The sequence below is a fragment of the Spinacia oleracea genome, chromosome 6 (genome assembly GCF_020520425.1).
Source record: "Spinacia oleracea cultivar Varoflay chromosome 6, BTI_SOV_V1, whole genome shotgun sequence".
NCBI lineage: Eukaryota > Viridiplantae > Streptophyta > Magnoliopsida > Caryophyllales > Amaranthaceae > Spinacia > Spinacia oleracea.
The window spans coordinates 144,306,433-144,330,079 of record NC_079492.1 but is presented as its reverse complement, the minus strand read 5'-3'; the positions used below and the strand labels follow the sequence as shown (position 1 = coordinate 144,330,079).

The window sequence follows — 23,647 nt, the reverse complement described above, 5'->3', positions numbered from 1 at the left end:
ACTCCGTCCCGGAATACTCGACCCGGTTTGACCGGCACAGAGTTTAAGGGACTTGAATTGAGTTATTTAATTTAATAGTTAGTAGTTGATAGTGGGGTATTATTTTAATGTAGTTAGTGGAAAGTGGGTTAAGAGGTGGGGTTGGGGAAGAGTAGAGGTTGAATTTTTAATTATTTTTTGTATGGAGTAGGGGGTAGGTGGGTTAATAGGGGTGGAATGAGAAATTATATAATATTGTTAGAATATTTTCATTTTTAGAAACAGGTCAAGTATTAAGGGACGGCCCGATAAGGAAAACAGGTCAAGTATTCCGGGACGGAGGGAGTAGTATAACTTCACCTCTACTCAAAATTTTAGGGGGAAATATTTGTTGAGAAATTGCTAATTCGTCTTCGTAATCAATAAAGTTGGTTAATCAAAAGACATTTTCGCCATAAAATCGATAATTAAATGACATTTTCGTGATAAAAAAATTGACAAAGTTGTTCAATCAAATGACATTTTCGTAATAAAATTGATAAGTTAGTCAATCAAATGACATTTTTGCGATAAAAATTGATAAAGTTGGTCAATCAAATGACATTTTCGCATAAAATCAAAAGGCATGTACAAATTTTTATTTAAAGGTGGTGTATAATAAATGTTGTACATCGGAGTAAAAGTTAAGTAAAAGTTAACTCAATATGCTTACATGTTATCCCGATGTATCATATATGTAAAGGTTATCTATTTTTAGTGATAAAAAAATTCATTTTTTAATAAAAAATATTCCTTCAAAATCACTAATGTATAAAGTTAATCATTTAACCCTATAATATGTATCCATCAACTTTTTTCCATAATATAAAAGTTAATCAAAACATATTAAAAGTTATAAATAAATAATTAAAAAATATATTTTAAAAAATGGGTAAAGTCATTCCGATATACAATAAATCTATTGTACACCTTGTGCATACAAGACCTTTTGCAAAACTACTCCTTTTGTCCCATAATTATGGTGCATTTTATTCACCTAATTTTCACTTATTTTTCTAAACTTATATTATCGGAAATTAATTGAACTTATCAAAACTTATTTTAGTTATATATATTGTACTTGGCCAACCCTTTTTTTTCCTGAACTTATCTTATCTGAATTTCACTAAACTTATTTTTCCGGAAATAAGTGAAAATAAAGTGAACAAAATATAGCCTTATGGTTAGTCTTGTTTCTATTTAGGCTATTATATTCTCCACATTTCATGTATTGTGATGTACTTCATTCGTCCCTTAAAAATTGCCCCAATTATCTTATTAGTTTGTCCCTTTGAGTTCGCCTCATGCCATTTATAATATGTGATCCTCACATGTCTCCTCTCGTATTCTATTAAATTAGCAAAAACACATGACTACCAATCCACTTGATTTTCCTTTACCTTTTTTCTTAATAAAGTGAAAAATGTGGTTTGGGGTAATCTTTTAGAGACAGATGAAGATTAATTAAAAACACAACAAAACAAAAACATGCATTATATTCCACTTTTCTATGTACTATGTTTTCTCTTCCATGCAAAACAATTACCAATATATTATATTATACTCTCTCATGTACTATATTACATTTTTTTAAAACCACATTTTTAGTCAAGTAGGACTATAATTATGGGACAAAAGGAGTATTATGGATATTAATGAATTATTTTAACATGCAAAATGTGTGTTGACTACTTAGTTATGCCCCTAAATTTTATGAATTTATGTTTACATGCATATAGGAAGTTTTAATTACTCCCTCAGTCTTGTTTTTTTTTTTTAATGCACCCTTTCATGGGCACAAAGTTTTTAAGAGCATAATTAACCATGCAAAATTATTATTAAGTGATGTAAAATAGATAATTTTTTTGTCAAAGAAAAACAACAATGGTGACCATGATATGAATACCACGCGAGAGATGATGTTTTTTTAATTATTTAAGTGAGGATCATGAGAGAGAGAAGCGGTGAAATATTTTCAGCAGGGATCAATAAAATAGAGAGAAGTACGTAATCAAATATGGTAGAAATTTAACAAATGTAGAAGTGATGCATTTGTTTTAAAAAAAATATAAAACGCAGATGATATATCTAGAAAAGCGGAGTGAGTAAATTTTACGAATATCCTTGTATGCACGAGACCTAATTTTACGAGTATTACTTGTCTCTCACATAAACAATTAAAATATCAAATTTAAACTCATTTATACATTAATTATTCATTTTCATGTACTACCTACAAACATTCCTAAGACTACAGGAAAATACAAGTGTTACGAGTATTTGAAAACAAAGAAAGTTAACACATTATTAAAAAATGACAATTGAAGGATCTCATGAAGGATCTAATCTTCATCTAGTAAAATAGAAAACACCTCAGAGTAACTCAAATGGTTGCTTATAGTGATTTGCTTGCAAATGTTGTAAATGTTATAAATGTTAAGCTAGTAGCTAAACCACTGTTACACGCAAGGATGTTAATGAGTCGAGTCGAGCTCGATTTTGGCTAAGCTCATCTCAACTCAACTCGAAATCTCATAATCAAGCTCGACTCAACTCGAAAACTCGCGAGCTCAAAAATTTCAAACTCGGCTCGAGCTCCAAAACTAAACTTAAGCTTGAAAACGACTAGAAAATTCAAACTCAAGCTCAACTCAAAATCGACTCGAACACCCAAATCTGAGCTCAAACTCTACTCAAATCAAATTCCAAACTTTTTAAAAAGTAAGTTTATACCCCAAATCAACATATTCATAGCCCAAAAGGAAGCTCAATGGGAGTGATTGATTGATTTCTACACTTTCATACCAAAAGAGTTATACTTATAGCCCTTTCCTTATTTCCTTCTTTACGTATTTACCAATGTGAGACAAAATGAATATAACTTTTTCTTTTCTTTTCCTATCTCACTTATTCATGAATGTGCGAGTTACTCAAAAAGACATTCTAGCTACCCATTAATGTAATCTAAATGTACTCTAGATGGACGGTTTTTTTAATATTTTTTTTTAAATTTTTTTTATCCTTAATAATTTATTCAGCCTTTCTAGGGAAAAAAAACAAGTATAATTCTTGTTAAAGGAAGAAAAATATAACAATGAATAAAAATGAAAAAAAAAACATTTACATTTTCAAAAAAAGTTTATATTATGTATAAATAAATTGAGCTTTTCACGAGCTTTTCGAGTCGAGTACTGAGGTGCTCGACTCGACTCGTTAAATTTTCGAGTCGATCTTGAGCTTGAGTCGAGCTGATTTGACTATAGCTTTGACCAAGTCAGCTTTGAGTAACTCGCGAGTTATGTGAGCTCATAAGCACCCCTAATTGCACGTGTCCTAAATTAGCTATGTCGACAGAGCTAATTAGCTTGAATAATGTGGCAGAAATAAAATTGTCCTTAAAAACGTAAAAAAAAAAATAATGGACAAGTTTAAAATTATATAGTTAAAAAGTTAACGTGACACCCAAGAAATAATATGATTTAGCCGGCCATTAAAATTGCTCTTATAGTCTAATCTCCACTATCTAAACCTTGCCTAATAACCCCCAAAAACAAGATAAAATAAATTCATCTTACCATCTTTTGAAAAATAAAATATGGAGGAGCAATATAGATGTTGTCCATTAGCAAACATGTTGATACCATTACCAAGGTATATTTGTTTTTTTATAAAATTATAAAAAATCCAATTTCAAAAAGTTTACCCCTTTAAGACAATGCACCATCATTTAAGCCTTTGTTGTCAGTAGTAATAACTCCAATGGTGATTGGTTAAGATAATGCCAAAAAAATATTTACATTTAAATGTCAAAATTTACAGATTTTCAGGTTGACTAATCTGTCCCTCTCATTTCTTCTTACCCTACCTAATCCTTTTTAAATCTTTACACCCAAAAATTAAAATTAATTATTACCATTTCAATTGCACAATTATAATAATACCTCTATCATCATCATCTTCTCCATTATAATTAATTAATTAATATATTATGATTATTATTTCTTTCAATCAGACACCCTTTATTTTTATTTTTTTCACAAAAATTGAGAAAAAGACAACGAATTAAAGCAAAGCACCTTCAATTCATTTCCCTCTTTCTTCTACAGTTCTACTTCATCTTCGTCTTTGTTCTACTCCCAACATTCGAAAAAACAAAAAGGGTATTTTTTGTAATTTATCTTTCCGACAAATCCAACCAGAAATTGTCAAATCCCAATTAATTTTGATTGGAAAATTTGAATTTTTTTGGGGTTTTGGTTGATGGGTGTTACTTAATTTCTGGGTTTGGATCGGAAGAAAGAGAGGGGAAGATGGAAGAAGATAGGATTGAATGTGTGACGACGTCGTCTTCAGAAAGATTGTATGAAGCAGAGGTTAATTACCCACAAAATCATATTCATAATCACAATCAATCTTCAAAATCAAGGAGGAAATTAACATCTCCTTTGATTCCTTCAACCACTAATAGCGTTGTTGAAATCTTTGAATGCCCAGTTTGTGCTCATGCTATGTACCCTCCTATTCATCAGGTTCTCTCTCATCTTGCAATTATCTTTTGCATATTTTTCATTGTTTTCTTATGGTTTTGCTATATTTATATTTGATTTGTGCATCCATTTTCGTGTTTTGTAATGGGTAGTGGGGAATTTGTTGTTTGTAAGAATTTCCTTATTTTTGAAAAAAATAATGGGGGTTTTAATGATTATGGGAGGTACTTGTGCTGCTCAATTGAATTTTGAGAAGTTCATGGTTTTTGTATAAAATGTAGGCAAAACACCCACATTTTGAACTTTTGTAACAGGGGAGGATTGCAGTCGGCAGGAGTGGAATTTGGGTTTTGAACTTTTGGTTATAATTTGGTGTAATTGAGGCTGAAATTTGGTGTTTGCAACCTTTATATGCTTTTTGAGGGTCTTGATAGATTTAGGCAGATCTCTAAAAGCTGTTTATCTTGCAAAGTTTGCAACTATTGAACTTTATTTGAGTAGGGTGGGTTGTCTAGCAAAAACAGGTTTCCTGAGTAAAAGACATCAGTTTTGTGGAAAATGCTTTAGTTTCTGACTTTCGCCGTCTCTGTGGAAGAAGGTAATCCAGATAGTGGGTTCTAGTTGTCCAACTATACAGGAAAATGGCTAGCAAGGGAATTGCATTACTATGTAAGTAGCTTGTATGAGCATGTATAATGGCTACAAACAGTTAATTTTTAGATTCTGTGGTGATAGGAAGCGGATCATTCTTGTGGCCAATAATGTCGATTAATCCCTATTCTTTTTTGCGGTTCTTGATGTGGATTTCTTCTGTTTTCTTCTGTTCTGTTCATTTTATTACATCATCAACTGATTGCAGTTCTCAGTGTAACAGAATTACAGAACATAAGGAATCTTTGCTTATCATTTATCATTTGAAAAAGAGGCTTCTAGGTTAAGTAATTCTTGTTAGGTATAGGTACTGTTAATGGTGTATGTGATTATTAGTTGTGTTTCTATGAATAGGTTTTATGTTGCATTTCTAATTTGTTTTTGTTACAGTGCCATAATGGACACACACTTTGCTCAGAGTGTAAGGCAAGGGTTCACAACCGGTGCCCTACCTGTAGACAAGAGCTTGGGGAAATAAGGTGTTTGGCATTGGAGAAGGTGGCCGAGTCTCTCGATATTCCTTGCAAATATAGCTCATATGGTTGCCTAGAGACTTCTCCTTACTATATCAAACTCAAGCATGAAGCCCTTTGTAATTTTAGACCATTCAGTTGTCCATATGCTGGTTATGAATGCTCTGTTGTTGGGGATATTCCTTTTCTTGTGTCCCACTTGAGGGATGATCATAAAGTGGATATGCACTCCGGCTCTACATTCAATCATCGCTATGTTAAGGCTAATCCCATTGAAGTTGACAATGCTACCTGGATGTTAACAGTAAGCGCCTTATTTTCGTTCCACTATTATTGATATTTCTTTGGTTTTGTGGACTTGGGAACGTTAGCATGCTTGGAGTTGGGTGATGAATGATATATGAATTGCATGATTTAATATATAGCTGTAGTTCAATATTCAGTTCGGATCTCATGTTTCGGCTACTTTTTGGCTCGTCCCAAGTGGTGCTTGATGATTGGAGCTCATGGACTAACATGCTATTGTTTGTTGGAGTGGACAATACAATTCAAGTAGCGTAAATAATTAAGTAATTGTCCTGATTTTATGCTCCCCTTCCTATGTGAGTTGGTCATTTTATAGCTCCTAGTGAAAAATACTGATGATTGTAAAGTGGATTTGTTGTAAAAATATGGAAGACTTTCCTTATGTCAACTTATGTTCGTTACTGGTGTATGCATGTGCAAAACCTATGTCTGGTTGTGGTAGTAGCCAAAACCACACTGGGAGTTAGAAGGCCAAGATTCTCGTTTGCTACGAGCAAGCATTTAGTGTACACAAATTCTTATTTACATGGGGTGTACAATAAATATTGTACACCAAAGTTAAAGTTAACGTAAAGTGCTTAAACGTTACCCTTATATATGTAAAAGTTATCTATTTTTTTAGTGATAAAATTTTTCAATTTAATAAAATATATTTCTTCAAAATTACTAATAATGTAAAAAATTAATCATTTAACCCTTTAAAAAATTTATCTATCAACTTTTTTTTAAAAATAATATAAAAGTTAGAGAAAACTGGGTAAAAGTTATGTTGGTGTACAATTAATTTATTGTACACCTTGTGCATGCAAGACCTTTTGTTTAAATGTAATGTGGTAACTGGATATACTCCCTCCGCCCCAAAACTGAGTTATTGCTTCCAGTTTTAAGTTTTAACTCCGTGCCTTTTCTTTTACGTTGGTTCCTACACACATACACCTGCCTTTTTCTCTCAACCCGTCTACCTTCACTGTCCTTATCTCCATGGAAGAAGTAGATGTTAACTTAATTGCGGGGCCCGAAGGAGTAGTATTATTAGGTGTTTTAATTACTAGCTCTGGAATAGGTTAATTGGTGTACGATATACAATCAATTTTGACTAATGTGTGGAGAAATGAAGTTCTTACTTTTGCTGCATTTTTCAGGTATTCCATTGTTTTGGTCAGTATTTCTGCTTGCATTTTGAAGCATTCCAGCTTGGCATGGCTCCGGTTTATATGGCATTTCTCCGTTTCATGGGTGATGAAAACGATGCTCGAAGGTACACATATAGCTTAGAAGTGGGTGGATATGGGAGAAAATTGACATGGGAGGGAACCCCACGAAGCATTCGTGATACGCACAGAAAGGTTAGAGACAGTCATGATGGACTCGTTATTCAACGTAAATTAGCACTTTTCTTCTCTGGTGGGGATAAGAAAGAGCTAAAGCTTCGGATAACTGGAAGAATATGGAAGGAACAAAATCTTGAATCTGCCGCGTGCATATCTAATCTTTGCAGTTAAATCATCACTTCTCTACACTGTAAGTGCCTATTTTGGGGTCATATTTCACAGGGCAAATCATGGAAAAATACGTACAACACCAGTAGTGTTTAGATGCTCTACATATATCAAGGATTATGGTAAAAGGCTTAGTGATTATGGGAAGTGATAATGGTGAAAAGATACGCATATTGTTGAAGAACGCGGTTTCTCCTGTTTTATAGATGTATTTATTTTGACAGTGGTTCCACAACTGTGATCGAGTTGAACCAGCAGTGTACTAAAAGCTGTGTAATTGTGATACGGGATCTAGAGGTGGCTGTGTAAACCCAATGTATTTTACTCTTGGTGATGTAAAATGAAGTTCTGTAACATCTGGAAATACTGAATTGTACACGTTCTTTTTTGTTTCTGAAAGCCTACTTGCAACAATTAGTTTATCCCGCACCATCTCAATCTTTGTGTGCTAGAACTGCAGAACTTGAGCAAAGAGATGGTGGTGGGAAAACTGAGTTAACTTCCTTTGGCCTATAATCACATTGGCCAACTTACTTTTTAGGTTTTACTAAGTCGGGTTTTTACTTTGTGACATCGAGGTCAGAGATTTGATCCCCGCTAGTTGCACTTCTTGGAGAGTTGGGGCTCTCAGGGAGTCAGGGGTGGAGATCTCGTTTAATTACGCTTTCCCCAAAAATCAAGATCCTAACATGTACAGTGTGTTTGGTAACTTGAATTTCACGAGGAAACTAAGTAAAATTGTAAAAATATATGATTCCTAAATTTTATCATGTTTGTTTATTGGAAGAGAAAATCTATGGAAAACTAAATGTGTGGAAATGTGTAGAAATCCTTTTAGCTAATGTTGGATTATCTAGTTTTCCTTTCAAAGTCAATGGAAAAATTGTGAAAGACTAGGCAAATCTTAATTTTCTTATTAATTTCAACATTTTTCCTCATTAAACTGACTATACAATACGGAGTAGAAAACTTGATTAAATCTTTTACTTTTCAATAGTTTTTCTCATGGAACAATCAAACAAGAAAATTAGTAATTTCTTTAATTTTGTTTTCCCACACATTTCCATATTTTTTATTTTCCACAATTTTCACCATAATAGTAAAGTGGATTTGGTTTACATACGAGAAGTCTCAATCCAATAAGATTTTCTCCTCTGGAAAAGAAGCATTGGCCTAGCTAGGGTCTTTCCTGTTTGACTTGTACACTGCTTTAGCAATTAGTATCACACTGCTTGAAACCAACGATTCAAACAAATTCCTAAACTTAGTTCAAAAGAAATGAAACGAAAGCTGTTTCACCTGAGAAGAAGAAAAATATAGTTTGGGTAATGCAAAAACGACTATAAGTCTACAAGACACTATGTAACAAAGAATGCTGACACTTAATGTTGGGAGCCGCTGAAAGATTTACAGTTTTATCATTATATGCTTCGGTTACAACTTTTAGTCAATTGCTTAAAACAACTGAGTTTGGTTCAATAGTCTGTTCTTATGTACAAGATATTGGGGCGAAATTTGTATCAATTGTGCTGAAATTAATTGCAAGTAAACTACTTATTTTCCTTGTGTTTGGCCGTCTCGATATATTGCCCCGCAAGCTTCTTCACCTTTTCACCTTCCTTGATAAGAAAATTGGCATTTTTAGCTTTAGAGTGATATTTCATTACCTTCTCGGTCGTTTTCGCTACTGCCCATCTATATTGCTCCACTGTGATCACACCACTCTTGCAGAGTGGCCTGATGTGCTCTTTTATGTAAGCTTCTACCTGCATCCAACATGATCCAATCATTCATTAGTAAAGGAAAGTTTCACTCGGCATCCACACCCCCATGCCAGATGATCCAAGGACATGCGAAAAAAAGCATTGTTTGCTAAACGTTACTCCCTCTGTATTTAATTAAAGACACTTTGACCGGCACGTAGTTTTAGGAGAGTGAGTTGAATTTATTAAAATAAGATGAAAGTGAGATAGTAGGTGAATTATTTATTATAGTAAAAAGATGATGCAAGTGTGGGAACCACAAGGAGAGATATATTAATATAATTGGAAATAGGGACCATGACATTGCTAAAAAAGAAAAGTGTATCTTTTAATTAAATACGGCCGGTTATATAAAGTGTATCTTTTAATTAAATACGGCCGGTTATATAAAGTGTATCTTTTAATTAAATACGGAGTGAGAATAAAGAACAACCATATTGGACCTGAGTCTATAGCTGATTAACCTGCAACAGCATAGAACCACAATTCTGCAAAAAAAAGAAATAATGTACTGGATGAATTTTAATACCTTTTTTAGCACTGATTCAGCATGCTCACTTTTCTTGTCAACCTTTGGATCAGTCTTCTTTTCTTTCTCAGATGTTTCTTTAGGGACAGAAGAGTTGGAAGAATTTTCCCCAACAATAATGCTGTGAAGAGAATCTGTGGTCTCTTTATTCTTGTCGGAATTGCTAGTGTCAAGATCATTGGCTGTCTGCAAACCAGAATTGTCGGCTGGAACCAAGAAGGAAAAATGTTTGGTAGATTGCTCCTTGTCTGGACCATATAGCGCTTCACATTCCGCAAGCGAGAGTTCTTCACCTTCTCCATCCAGAGAGGTGTCTCCAGGAAATGGTACAGAATCCATCTTATCTTCCATGGGTGAGCTTCCACTGTCAGCATCATTGGGACACTCAGGCATACTTGGTGTGCTCAGTGTATCAGTCTTCGGCAAATCCTCCTCTTTAGCCTCTGCAGCATTATCTAATTCAATGGAATTCAGCGTGGAGAAAATAACTTTTACTTTTGACTCCCCCTCTTCTGGTTGTGCTTTCGATGCATTAACTGCAGTAGCACCAATATAATCCTCTTCGTCCAAGTTATACTCAAAATCACCATAAATGTCTAGATCAGGTTGACATTCCATTTCAAATATACTCTTCAATTCTTCTTCTTTGTCCTCTCCTAAGGAAGTATCATCATCAACATTGAGATCAACAACCTTGTGGAGTGGACTACTTGGCGGAGAATCGGACAAAAGACCAGCAGCTCTTAAAGCTGCCTCAGCTTCAGATTTAGGAGATGATGTCGAAGATTGATCATCTTTTAAGGGTACTGGTGCTGGGCTTGAAGGAGAAGATACTGGTACTGGACTTGATGCCAGAGTGTCGGAAGTATTGCAATTTGTACGGCTTCGTATCTCCTGTGAACAAAGATTCAAATAGACAGCCTTGCTGTTGGACCTGTCCGCAACCTGCTTTTCGATGTTGATAGCATCCGCAACAGCCAGCTCAGTTTCAGCAGTTCGATGCATAGATGACAAGTTTGTCATCTTAAGGAAATGTTCAGTCAAGCGGTGAAGTTGTGCCTGTGTATCAAAAATGTTGCAAAAGTACGTGATGAAGATTGTTCAAACATACAAACCACTCTCAAGTAAACAATTATATTCCAAAGCACAGACATAGAAACATTTGATAAACTGAAGTGCCTGTTTAATTGTAAGATAGGAATAAACTATTATCCCGGAGCTCCTTCTCAACACTATGCTAATCAGATGCTACAGAAAGCAGAAAAAACATCTCTCTAAAGCTATGGTTTATCAATATGTATATCTAGCTGGTACTTGCTCTTTTTTTAGTTTATCCATTTTGTCTGGACACGTTTGCCATCAACACAACTTCGACCATCAATATCTTGAAATACTTTGTATCTATTAGTAAGAATTATTTAAAATACTGATACATTAAAAATATACATTGAGAAAAATACAATAACATTTCATTTATATACAAAGCATTAGTTAGAAACATGGTTAAAGTGAGGGATGTGAAAAGTGTTAAAAGTCAAAATGGGACAACTAAAAAAACGGCGGATGTGGTAAAGAAAGGAAACGCAATTTCGTGTCACCAGATAATATCCCATAATGACAGTTCTACTGGATAGAATGGTGTGGTAAGAAACTATAAGTACAGAAACCAAGACGATCTTTTCTACTGTCTTCACCGAGAATTGCAAGAAATAAATGGTGTCAGAGATCAAGCCAAAGTGAAAGACCAGAGAATCCAATATGCTCTGTGTAGGTATAACAAGCTAAAAGTATAGCAAACAAGATCTTTTCTACTATCTTTACAGAGAAATGCAACTTGCATTAAGTAAAAGGGTGTCAGAGATCAAGCCAACTGAAAGTGGAAGACCAGAGACTCCAGTATTTCTCAGCAGAAGTATATTATGTCTGTATAACTGAAAGTGGAAGACCAAAGACACAGATTTTGTTCCTTGTATCATTGCATGTTCTATTGTAATATTAGGAGTCACTAAGATTTTCCAATCTAACCCTCAAGCTTCAATTGACCAGAAAATAGATACCCCTGAATAGCAAATCCATTACAGCGTTACCAAGTTAAAGAAAATGCAACAAAATTGGAAAACAGCGTGTCCCACCATATTGATTGATGTAAGAAACCTTTAAAAGGAATAGAAAGGTGTGGTTGCATTCATAGACCCTCAGATACATTTTTTTTAAGACTATTTAACCAGATAACGCAAAACAATAATTTGTGGATAATTAATGCTCCTTCGGTCCAATCTTACATGTTATACATTTTTATTCGCTGATGGGTTTCCACATTATGCTAAATGTCATTCTTAGTTTTTCCGTTTCTTATCTCTTTGAAGACTTTCAATTCTTGAACAGAGCTCAATTAGAAGTCAGATAATTAATGACAAGAAGAAAATAGCATGGACTGTGAAATAAATAGCATGGAGCTCAATTAGAAGTCAGATAAAATAGCATGGACTCTGAAATATAACCACAGTATGTGCAATCCTATAGCATGGGTGTTGCTCAGATAACTATTAATTTATTGTATAAGTAATAAGTGCTCACGCCTCTTTGAAATTGCTTCAGTTTTCAGTGTATATATTTTGAAGTCTGGTGCTTTATACTCGCCAAATTTCACTTGTCTTGTAAATACATTAGTATCAATTCATCACTTGTCTTGCAAATATAGAATGACTGTTAATAAAACTCTTAGCACTACTAACTGTTCTAGACAATCTAGACTATTGCAAAAGTTAGAGTTGGGCTTCCATTAATATACAATTACAGGAAGTAGTAGATACCTGGCGAACTGAAATGGCAATCTTATTCTGGCGAGTGGGTGCTAGTTCGGGTCTCATATCTGTCGGCAATTCAGCCTGCTCAATCAATAAAATCAGAAAAGCTCATTAGAATAAACACAAAGTTTTCGATGGATAATAGACTGAAACTTTAGAAAGAGATGAGAATATACCAATAAAGGATAATTTGCCTTTAATACATCATTTTCTTGTTTCTGATGCATGGAACTTGTATCACCAGAAGCATTTTTTCTCGCAAGAACCTCAAGGGCCCATTTCCTTTTATCAATCTTTACGTCATTTGTTTTGCCAGTCATCTTCTTTTGGGGAGATACCTTATTGGGGAGTCCATTTGCATGAAATTTACCAGAGGCAGCTCCATTATTACCACTGGCGCAAACAGTTTTCTTCTTGTCATCAGTGGAATTACTTTGGGCAGGATCCACAATTCTGTTCAAAGATTTAGTGGTACCATTATCAGGACCAGATTCAATACACTTTTCTCCTGAAGAAAGTGTGTTATTCTGGTTGGAAGAAGCAGCAGCAGCTTTCAGAAAGGAAAGAGGCTTGATATCATCCTTTCGAGGGAAAAGAGAAGTATCAGCTAGATAAAGCCTCGAAAGAATTGGAGCTTCTGTGTCTTCCTCAGAAGTATGTTCCACAATATTTTTGGCCTCTGGTCTCTTTTGTAGAAGACTGAGAACTGATCTCAAAGTATCAATTTTTTCTGGTTTAGAAGTTGTCAAGCAGCGGTGCTTCCAAAATTCAATTTCACAATCACGGTCCCATGCACGTCTTCTTTTTCCACTAGATGTTGCATATATCTTTTTTGTGAGATTCTCTCTTGCTTTTCCCTTCTGTAACATTAACTTCTTTGCTTTGATCATTGCAGAAGATGCCTTCTTAGCTGGTTCAGCCACAGATCCTGCTACTGCAGCTCTGAAAGCAGTCAGCAGATTAGGGTCCAAGATGTTTTTCCCAATATCATCTGACGACTTCTTGCGGACAGCTTCTCTGATTTCCTTTTTCAGCTTCTGTACTACAGCTTCTGATTCCTTTTCTTCACTAGGTCTCCTCATGATCTTTTTCACTCGTAGTCCAGCTGAAATCTTTTCTACACTGGCACATTTATCAGCGTTTTTTTTATGTGCAAGCCTATTTTCTGTGCTGAGTTTCACCTCCTGGACTATACTCATTATGTCAATAGGTTGATTCTTCTTCACCGTACTATTCCCGTCTACTTCAACTGCAGATCTTTCTATCAGTTTTCTCTTTTTCTTCAAGACCCCAGGAGTGCAGACATCTGCTTGGTCATTCAAAGAAGTATTTCTGGTACGTCGCTGAGCTTTAACTTTTTTTGCTGAAGATGCACCCACAAGCTTACCTTCATGATGCCCATTATCATCAATCTCCTGAGAACTGCTTGTCGTGACACAAAAGAAAGCATAGATCAGAATATATAGGAAATAAGGGAATGCTAATACTCTCTTCATCAACTCTTCAACTATGTAACCCCGACTAGACATATTTTCAACACTAATGTCAATACGACCAGAACAACATAATATCCGACACTTGACCAAGCAGTCGGACAGGACCTATAACCACAAGTAACGATAATGAAGAGGGTAAATACGAGGGGCTTAGGAGAGTGCAATCTACCGCCATGAAATGAATCTACTATTCATGCGATAAGGAGAGGTCTTGAGTTATAATGGGTTTTTTTGAAGTTAAATGGTACTTCATATATAATCAGATTATTCTTGATAAAATTCTATCCACAGTTTAGAATGTCCTGTCCTTAGACCAGTGTTGAATTTAAGGCAGTCTCCTCATGTTGTTCACATTAAGCATTTGCAACTTTGCAAGCTGGAAACATGAATGTGTACTAGTTCCAAACTTTGCAATTTGGTGAGCTAACAAGACCCTATATGGATCTTGCCGTCTGAAGAGTTCACATGCAGCCCTACGTAATACCCCTAACAGAAACTTCATCAGAGGCTCGTGAAGAAGGGTCCAGGTACGTCAGAATGAAGATAAAATACTAGTATGCCTAGAATTTGGAAATAAAACACAGATCTAATCTCTTCTTTCCTCCCTAGAAAGAGTAGTTAGTGCCCTTAACCAGGATCATATATAACCTTACTCATAGTCAATTTCAAAGACGGAAATTTGAGAACTTAAAACTAAGTTATCAAGTCAAAGGAATACGCTGACAAGACCCCCAAAAGCCCAAACAACACAAGTGAGCTGAAAAGAAGAGGTTTGACAACTGCACCCCCAAAATTAACCTAAGGTATATGCTGCAAAATCGGGCAGGTTACAGGCTTTCAGCTCCAAGAATTCTCAACATCTATTTCATTCCCAAGTCAATACAAAATAACCAGTTACTAGCACAGAACAGATAAGCCCATGAACCCACATCCGGTACAAATTTAATTTCAACAACTTCTACCCCCAAAAATAGAAAACAGGGCTTACAGAAAAAGTTTCAACTATAAACCCATTTCAGAAATTCAGCATCATAAACTAAAAAAAATGACATGTTACAGTACCGAAAAAACTGGAGAAAGAAAGAGCACCCTCCATTTTTTTGTTCAACATCAGATACCTGAAATCCCGAAAAAGTAATATATACCCAAAACCTGACATTAAGACTTAAGAGTATACTGGATGAGGCAGTATTCAACCTGGTTTTACCAGTCAAAGGCCCCCAACTCTAATTTTGGATATAGGATCAGATTAGTGCCACGAGTTCAAGCGATAGCAATAATACCCAAAGCCTGACAATATAGTATATGGGATCCTGAAGTCTAGAACCCAAACAAATTTGTATCAGGAAATAACTGAAAAATTGAGCTGCAATACAACCCACTCCGCCACCTAAGATCCAGAAGCCAGCCACTCCTCCAGGTATAGCACATTTGTAGAACTTGTATTGGATCAGATTGATGGCATGAGGTCAAGAAAGGCCTCTTATTAAAATGGTATTTGTTTTAGTATAGCTATTCATGGATCTGTATGTAACTGAAAATATCTCTTTTCGTCTTTTTTCTAACCTCCATACGCAATTCCTAAAGTACTCGACCATCATCCACAACTCTCACGGAACGTAGGCCCCATTATCCTTTCAAATGAAATTCTATATCACCTTGGCAAACTTTATGTGTTGAATGATCACGCTTTGTATTTGAGTTGAGATGATAAGTTACCTAGCTCTGCAACATCATTTACCCTTCAGAGACAGTACTCCTAGAACTCTGTCAGAGTGAAGTCATACAATATATTGGGTCAACAGAAACACCAAGAAAACAAACACACTAAGACAAGGCAATCAGGGGGACAGAAGTAATAAACTTGGTGGAGTCGAAAACTATACAGAAGAAACAGACCTGTGACCAGGATGTTTTCGCTTCAGACCAAGTCTCGGAGCAATATCAGCCTTCACATCTTCCAAGCTCTCATCAGTTGAAGCACCATTCAGACACTCATCCCCACCGGATAAATTTTTATCTTTGTCACCTTCCAGTACATTATATTTGTAAAACGTTAATTACATTGGGCTGGAAAGTGGCACAGATATGCTCAAAATTCATTTACCTGATAAGGTTGAAGCAAGACCTGGCCCCACATCAAGAGACATTCTTGATTCGCTCTCATCTGGCTCACTTTTAATAACAGTTTCCCTGAACTTTGCAGAAGGAACATTTGATTCTGGTTGGATAGAGTCAATCCCTTGAACAGATGGTTTTTTCATCTCAGGTAAACAATCAGAGCACAACATGGATCGCTCAGCTTTACAATGATGAGTTAGTTCTCGATTGGATTGAAGATTCATAATCAGTTCATCGACAACATCTTTACTGTCAATCCTTGAGACAACTACAGCTGTTTCTCCTGTATCAGCAACACATATGGATACTTTTCCAGAAGATGTGTCAACAAGATGATGATCAACATTTTTTCCTGTAAGATGTGTTTCCTTGAGATCTGTGTTCTGGTCTGCTTCATTAACTAGACATCTACATTTAGACGATAAAGGAGTAACAAGTGTTAAAAGGTGTTCACAGCAAATGTATCTTTGCATGCAAAGCTATACCGCAGCATCAATTTCGCAACAATAACATCTTGGCACATAGATAATGCATGACCACCACCTTCCCTGAAAATGCCTACAAAAATTGGAAGAGTATCTAGTGTACCAACTGTTGAAATAAAATCATGCACACATATCAGCGCACGTAAAGAAGAATAAGGCATGCGGCTCATCCAACAGACAATTTTCAAATTCCAGATCCTGCAAGCCCACTACCCAAGTAACAGCAAAACACAGGGGTGCATATGGAAGTAGTAAATTCGACAAATATATTTCAAAATTACCTAGGGCACAACCATGAATCTACACCTGTGCCTTCAGGGTCAAATCCCACACAAAAAGCATGATACCTGCCACCATAAGAATCCATACATCAGAACATGATCTCAAGTTCCAGATGCCAGTGAATCCAACATGATAACAGTTAAGAAGTAATTCTAAACAATGCAAACCTCTATATCAAAGAGTAGCAAAGGAAATGGTGGCTTCTTGACACCATCCTAATCAGCTTAATCCCCAACACCAAATATAAAATGATGACAAAAAGAAGACAAAAAATGACACACTAGGAAGAATGATAATAAACAAATGTGAATGCCAATTCCAATCTCATTACCACATGTCTAACATCATGTTGACAACCTATGTTCCTTACTTATTCTAAGCACCAATAAGAGTCAACAGCATTTAGCAAAGTAACTTCCTTTTGTTATTCTTACTGCCAAAATTAGTCAAAAAACAGTGAAAAGTGAAATAGTAGCTACTAAGTGCATCAGAATGTGAATATTTAGAATAGGAGATGTAAATCTTCCCCACGAGAAAGAGTAACAAGCAAAACAATGGAAATTTTGCTCTGCCAAGACCAAACAAGATATGGAACACTGGAACAGCAATAGCCAAAAAATAAGTGTTCTCGATGAATGGCGCAAATAATTTCTTGAAAATTAAGCACAAGATACAGCTAAATAGCATGGACATATTGGCATTTGATATACAAACAAGAATCAGAATTCAAGAAAATACCATATATCACATGCATCACAAGCTATAGAAGTATCAAGAGTCAATGTTTCTTCATAGGTCACTGAACCGCTCCGCATTTTGCAGCCACCTCCATCCAAGCAGGTAACTGCCTATACACAGAGAGCAAAGGAATCAGATAGGACATAGAATAGGAATTACATTGGGATCAGAAATCAATTCACCACTTGAAACAAAATGTATTTCACACGCACAATAAAATCAGTTAAACCACCAACAAGTCCCAAAACAAGTTAAACCACCGACAACATGGAAACATCCACCAACCACAAACATAATAAGCGTTACAGTGAAAACACCAAAATCATCACCTCTCTCGACTCCCCCAACCCCCCCCCCCCCCCCCAAAAAAATGATAGCCGGCCATCTATCATCTATATAGCTACAAGATTCAGATGGTGACAGCATTGATAACAAAAACAACATTTGTTCAAGCGGCAAGTTGTACCAAGCCATCAAACTACTCAACCACCTGTACAAAACTAGGCTACAACTTGCCACAACATTACTGTCTAGTAGGAAAACTGATAATTAGAATGCATACAGTACTTGGAATACTTCACTTCACCACCAAACAGAACAGTCAAGTAGACAGAATAATAGGATTCTTGAGTATGAGTATGACATTCTAAATCTTCATAACAAGCCACTTCTCAAACAAATCAGAATCTCATCCCTAAAAGGAAAGCTCTACTTTAACATTGGGATCAAGGTAATGCAGCCCCAAAGCCCCAAATGAAACATTAATATGTTAAAAGCTTCTAAACGCGACCAGCAAAACCCATTTATGCATACTGAAGAGAAGAATTCGGCATAAAATATCTACAATTACGCAAGCATAACTAAAATGAGAAAGACACAAGCAAAAAGAAAAGGAAATCTGTGCGTGTCAGCTTGGCTATACTGCATGTATCTTGTATGTAGAACAGTAGAAGAGCCGGGTGGAATTTTTCAGTTATCCCTAATAGTTGAGGGAAGCAAAGACCAGTACAAAAAGAAGGGATCCTGATTTGCTACTACTCTACTACAGGAGGAGGGGAAATCAGCGAGTCCCCCAGACAATGGACAACTAGGCAACCCAATAAGGAGGAGAGTCCAGACCACTTATAAGCCCAAGATGGGTTCCACACTAAAACCAATTGGCAAGAGTGGGAGTAACCCCTCAAGCTTATAAGTAGGTATTGTCCCTCCTCTTTCTCCAATGTGGGATAACTCACGTGTGGATAAGATTGGGTTTCAACATCACATAAAAACATATACTATAAAAAGAACAATAACTGTAATTTTCCAATGAGACCACACATAAGAAACATCAGTACCCTAGAATTGTTTCTTTCCACAAACTGTTTATAAGTAAGAGAAAAATTACATTTTCATCAATATAATATGATGGAAGGGAGAGAGTGCTGTTATTCCCTTCAACACACCAATCATCATCTCTGCAAAGAAGTTAAACCACGCCGGTTAATTTCCATTCATAGACATGTTACATATTACAATAATACAAAACCAACTTGATACCTGGAATCTGAATCCTCGTCATTATTGTTGCTGCCAGCAGTGTCATACACCTGCATTATCACAAGTTAATATATATTAGGTTTGGTTAATCACGTGACAATGAACCAATTACAATTTTATCATTCAAAATAACATTAGTCACACATATCAGTTTGCTAAGAGGCAAGGAACAAAGATAAAGGCAACCAAAGTCTGGGGTTTCGATAATATCTGTCCATGACAAGAAGCAATGAAACTCACTGAGACACATGTGATCAGTTGAAATTCATTCTGGCACAATGGGCAAAGATTTGTGATAGTAGCCCAGTTGTCAATGCAAACAAAACAAAACCTGAAATCAAAGTAGAACACAGTTATTAATCAGGCTGAACTGTAAGGTCGACAAAGTTGCTGCAAAAGCATTGAAGCTTTCATACCAATGTTGGCAGCAATCCAGAACTCCCCGATCGATTACAACATCCATGCATATGCCACATCTTTCAGCCTCAGCACCCAAATTATCCTACAACAAAAAACAATATTACACCTCAAAACAGTAAAAAACCCGTACAAGGCAGCAGATACTTCGCAGAAGGTGTGCGATCTACAAAACTTTGCTCTAGAATTGAAAATTTACCAGATCTAGGATGTACAGGTTACATGTTTTATGTTCAAATATATAGCAAGCTCATTTCTTTTCTCTAATTGCTTTTAAAGATAAATGAGGAATTTGCATTTAATAATAAGAAAAGTTTAAAAAGTACAAGACAATTTGTCCACATGGAAGAAATTGAGTTTTCCAATTGCGTAGGATCTTATTAAAGGAGACCACCACAAATCCCTCCTGACTTGGACCAAGGAGAATAAGTAAATTACTGACTACTGAGTACCCAATTCCAAACTCAAAGAAAAGATTGTGTGAGATTAGAGGATTCATTTCTAACAACATAAACCAAATTATCACCAGAATACCACAACATGGACCTAAATCTCCTTTCTCTAACCAAACCAGCAAGCCAAGTCTGTAAATTATCAACAATAGTATCTGGACAGACCCAAAGCTCCACATTCATTACAGACCCACCTTTGCTCACCATTTGATCCCCTTGACCTTAAACAGATGGGAAGATGCGGATACCAGGACCAGTATTCTCAACCCTAGGGTCTTTCAACCTAAAGTACATTGCTCTAATTTATGGCAGGCAAAGCCATAGTCTAAATGAAAGTTGTCACCGCCAGAGAGAGTACTAGTAGTCCCACGATTTCTTACACTAGAGACAGAAAAATTAACAACTAATATGTCTCAAACAAATGGTTTCAAGTTCTCCCCTTAAGTTACATTAACATCAAAATGCAATGTTCAACTTTAATGTTGGCTTGTAAGTCTTGTAACGTCAAATCACAAGGGATAAAGAAAAAGGGTACACAAGGATTTCCAGTTAGTAACTTGAGCATTTCGGAAACAATAGAATTGTACACAAATATCAACTAACATAACAAAATAATTCCTATCCGACTTAACTGTCTCAGAAGTCCAGATCCGTTCTTGTAAATTGCAAGTAAATCCAATATTATCAATATAAAGATATGGGGCAACCTCATGCACATGTCCTATCAGTAAAAATCCAACTTTTATCCCTCAACAAAGAAATGCATTACCATATACACTGTGCCTTTAAAATCAGCTAAAGCCTTTGGGCTACCTCATTCTATTTAGTCCTATTGGAACAAACTTGTACGACTACACAAGTAGCATACACTGGATAACAGCTCGAACATTTAATCTCTCCTCAAAGTTGTCCACTACGTAAGTTTCAACTCCAAAACTCCACAATTTCATCAGAACACAAAATCATCCAATCCAATCCAATCACATGGTTCAACGAACAAAAAATAAAAATAAAATACTTCAAAATCCACCTAAAGACTTACATTTTCAGCATCAACTTCAACTTCAACTTCAACAGTGTCTTCTTCAGACACTACATTGCTGAACAATTCAATCTCCATGTTCAACTCTCAAACAATTCCAACTCAATTTCCGACTTTCTGCAAACAAAAATCAAAATAAGGCAATAAAATAAAACTAACAACATCAAAACCGCAGCCATTAAGGAATCGGGTTAAACTAGGGATTCGCCGAATTTTAGGGTTTCCGGAAGTTCAGATCATTGCGCAATTCAATACGAAAAGATGAAATTCTAATTAGAATTGAAATCAGTTGAAAATTTTCTGGAGAGAAAAAATACCTGGAAGCAAGAGTGAGAAACGAGGAGTGCCATTGTTGATGATTTTGATAATATTGGGAGGAGAAATATTCTTCTGCTGGGGTTTTTGACGAAGATTGAGAAAGAGAAATGAGGGATTTGATTTGATTTGATTTGATTTTATTTTATTTTTTGGGTTTAAAAAACGTAAATTAGGAATATAAGTCCAACTATAAAGTGGAAAGTCTACACACGAACACGGTCCAAGTGTTCAACGTTCATACCTCCGACTTCCCGACCTTTAAAAGTCCGATGGCTACTGGGCCCACGACGACATGTAACGTGCGCTTTTTAAATTTTTGTAATACTCCGTTCGTGGTTTTTTTTTTCTTTCCTTTTCTACTTTCATTTGTCTTTTCACGGTCTCTAAGACGCGATTTAAAGCATAAACTAATTTTTGGGTCCGAATGATATCTCGGGTTACTAGATTAATAACATTCACATTTACTTATACTATTTTGTGTTTGCAATGATAACATGAAACGTGTAATACCTTACCGGTAAAAGTTTTATTCTTTAAACTAAAAGTTATGGGTTCAAACTTTATGCAAACCATGTTTTTTTTTATATTTGAAGATTACATGGAGCGAAAGACCAATAAGCGGAGCGTCACGTGTCATATATACAGTCTTATAGAGGCCACGAGTAGTATAGATATCTCTAATTCTACACGAGTAAAAATTCTAAAAAAATGATTTCCTAAAAATATGCATTGAACTGAATTTAACAAGAAACCACTATATTACTTCTTACTCCGTATAAGTTAATGATATTTCATGGTCAATTTTTGAAAGTTCGACTCCAAAATATGCAATGGGGCAAACATTAAGGGACGTAAAAAGTAGCACGAACAAAGTTATATCTCACTCTTTTAACCTCTCAATCTCCCACACACATTGGAGACGAGGCCACTGTGTGGAGTTTCAAAATAATTTTCAAAACCATAAGACCATTATAACACCATTTTTTTATGCAAAGGAATGAAACCTCATGCAAGAAAATAAATTAAGCAACTAAAGTAGAGCAGCCACACCTACAATGGCCTTATAGAAAAGAGATGTAATTTAATGTGGTGGAACATTGAAATACAACTTCATTTTCTCAAGAACGATCCGTAAGTTGGTTAGTTTATCCGCCACTTTATTACCCTCGTGACAACAATGAACAATAAGGACATTGCATCTTATTAAATTGATAACTCTACAGTGGTAGCATTTGCCCCTTTGGTAGTCTGCATTTTTAATGACTTCAATACATGCTTAATTGATTATCCGTTTGAAGAGTTAACATTTAAAGGCCCATGTTGATTACCACCATAACTCTTAAGCATAAACAATAAACATGTTCACTAAAAAATGTATTTGCTCCGTTTTTTTAATTGCATCATTTGCACTTTCACATTATTCACACGGTCTCTTTAAAAGTTTAAATAATTTTGTGACTTGTACATAAAGAATTATATAATCATGCCGGACCTTGTTATGTTCATCTAGGGTATATTTTTAAAATATCATTTTTTTATATATAGTTTTCTTGAATACCATTTTTTAGAATCTTACAAGAACACAACGGGACAATCATGCATGTCGACAATGTCGATCGTCTTAAATTAATCCTCGCTCTAAAAGTCTACAAATTCTTAACGGAGTTTGGTAGATGGTGCATCACAATTCATAATGCATGAGTTGGGTCGTGCATGTACCTCTTATGGTATATGGCCAAATCGCCACGAACCTGAAATGTCATGATGCGATGCAATTTTTCCTTGGTTATGTTTCAACCCGATTCATTACGACGTAGCCCATTTGCCTGTCACGCAGGCTTACCATGCTCGCCCCGTGCCAAAGTCTAATTTAGGAGAGTATAAGTGATGAGTTTTTGTAGAGTATTGTTGAAATAAAAATTAAGTAGTTGAATAGTACGAAGTATTATTTTCTAAGTGAGGTAACAGGAAGAACCTATAATTTATTTATTTTTTTAATAGGTAAGAAGAAGGGACCCTAACTGAACCAGCACCTAGCACAGGTAAACTAGCCCAGCTCCGCAGGTCATCGCTTGAGCCACTCCCAAGCATTTCGCAGTTGATGGGGCTCGAACTTGTGACCTCCAAGTCACAAGGTGAGTTCCCTACCAACTCCACCAACTTATGTTGGTTAGGAAGAACCTATAATAGAGAGCACTATCTATTCACCAAACTAGTTTTTAAC

At 35.7% G+C, this 23,647-nt stretch overlaps 2 protein-coding genes across 3 annotated transcripts; one reads left to right on the top strand and one right to left on the bottom strand.

Moving 5' to 3' along the window:
• The first annotated feature begins 4,016 nt into the window (after nt 1-4,016).
• On the top strand, nt 4,017-7,856 carry LOC110786393 (E3 ubiquitin-protein ligase SINAT5). The gene is made up of 3 exons (XM_021990941.2): nt 4,017-4,547; nt 5,547-5,933; nt 7,078-7,856. The coding sequence occupies exons 1-3, from the start codon at nt 4,329-4,331 to the stop codon at nt 7,435-7,437; spliced, it is 966 nt and encodes a 321-aa protein (XP_021846633.2). The 5' UTR covers nt 4,017-4,328; the 3' UTR covers nt 7,438-7,856.
• An 871-nt stretch (nt 7,857-8,727) lies between these two features.
• On the bottom strand, nt 8,728-21,582 carry LOC110786395 (uncharacterized protein At4g10930). 2 transcript variants are annotated; one of them, XM_021990942.2, is made up of 14 exons: nt 21,423-21,582; nt 21,106-21,222; nt 19,611-19,696; nt 19,435-19,525; nt 19,195-19,244; nt 19,043-19,112; nt 17,656-17,765; nt 16,917-16,982; nt 16,137-16,558; nt 15,929-16,058; nt 12,710-13,955; nt 12,540-12,614; nt 9,727-10,785; nt 8,728-9,200 (listed from the first exon to the last, which is right to left on the bottom strand). In XM_021990942.2, the coding sequence occupies exons 2-14, from the start codon at nt 21,181-21,183 to the stop codon at nt 8,985-8,987; spliced, it is 3,699 nt and encodes a 1,232-aa protein (XP_021846634.1). In that variant the 5' UTR covers nt 21,184-21,222; nt 21,423-21,582; the 3' UTR covers nt 8,728-8,984. The 2 variants fall into 2 exon arrangements, with proteins under 2 accessions (XP_021846634.1, XP_021846635.1); XM_021990943.2 differs by lacking the exons at nt 19,435-19,525; nt 19,611-19,696; nt 21,106-21,222; nt 21,423-21,582 and having other exon boundaries at nt 17,656-17,761.
• Nucleotides 21,583-23,647: the final 2,065 nt, after the last annotated feature.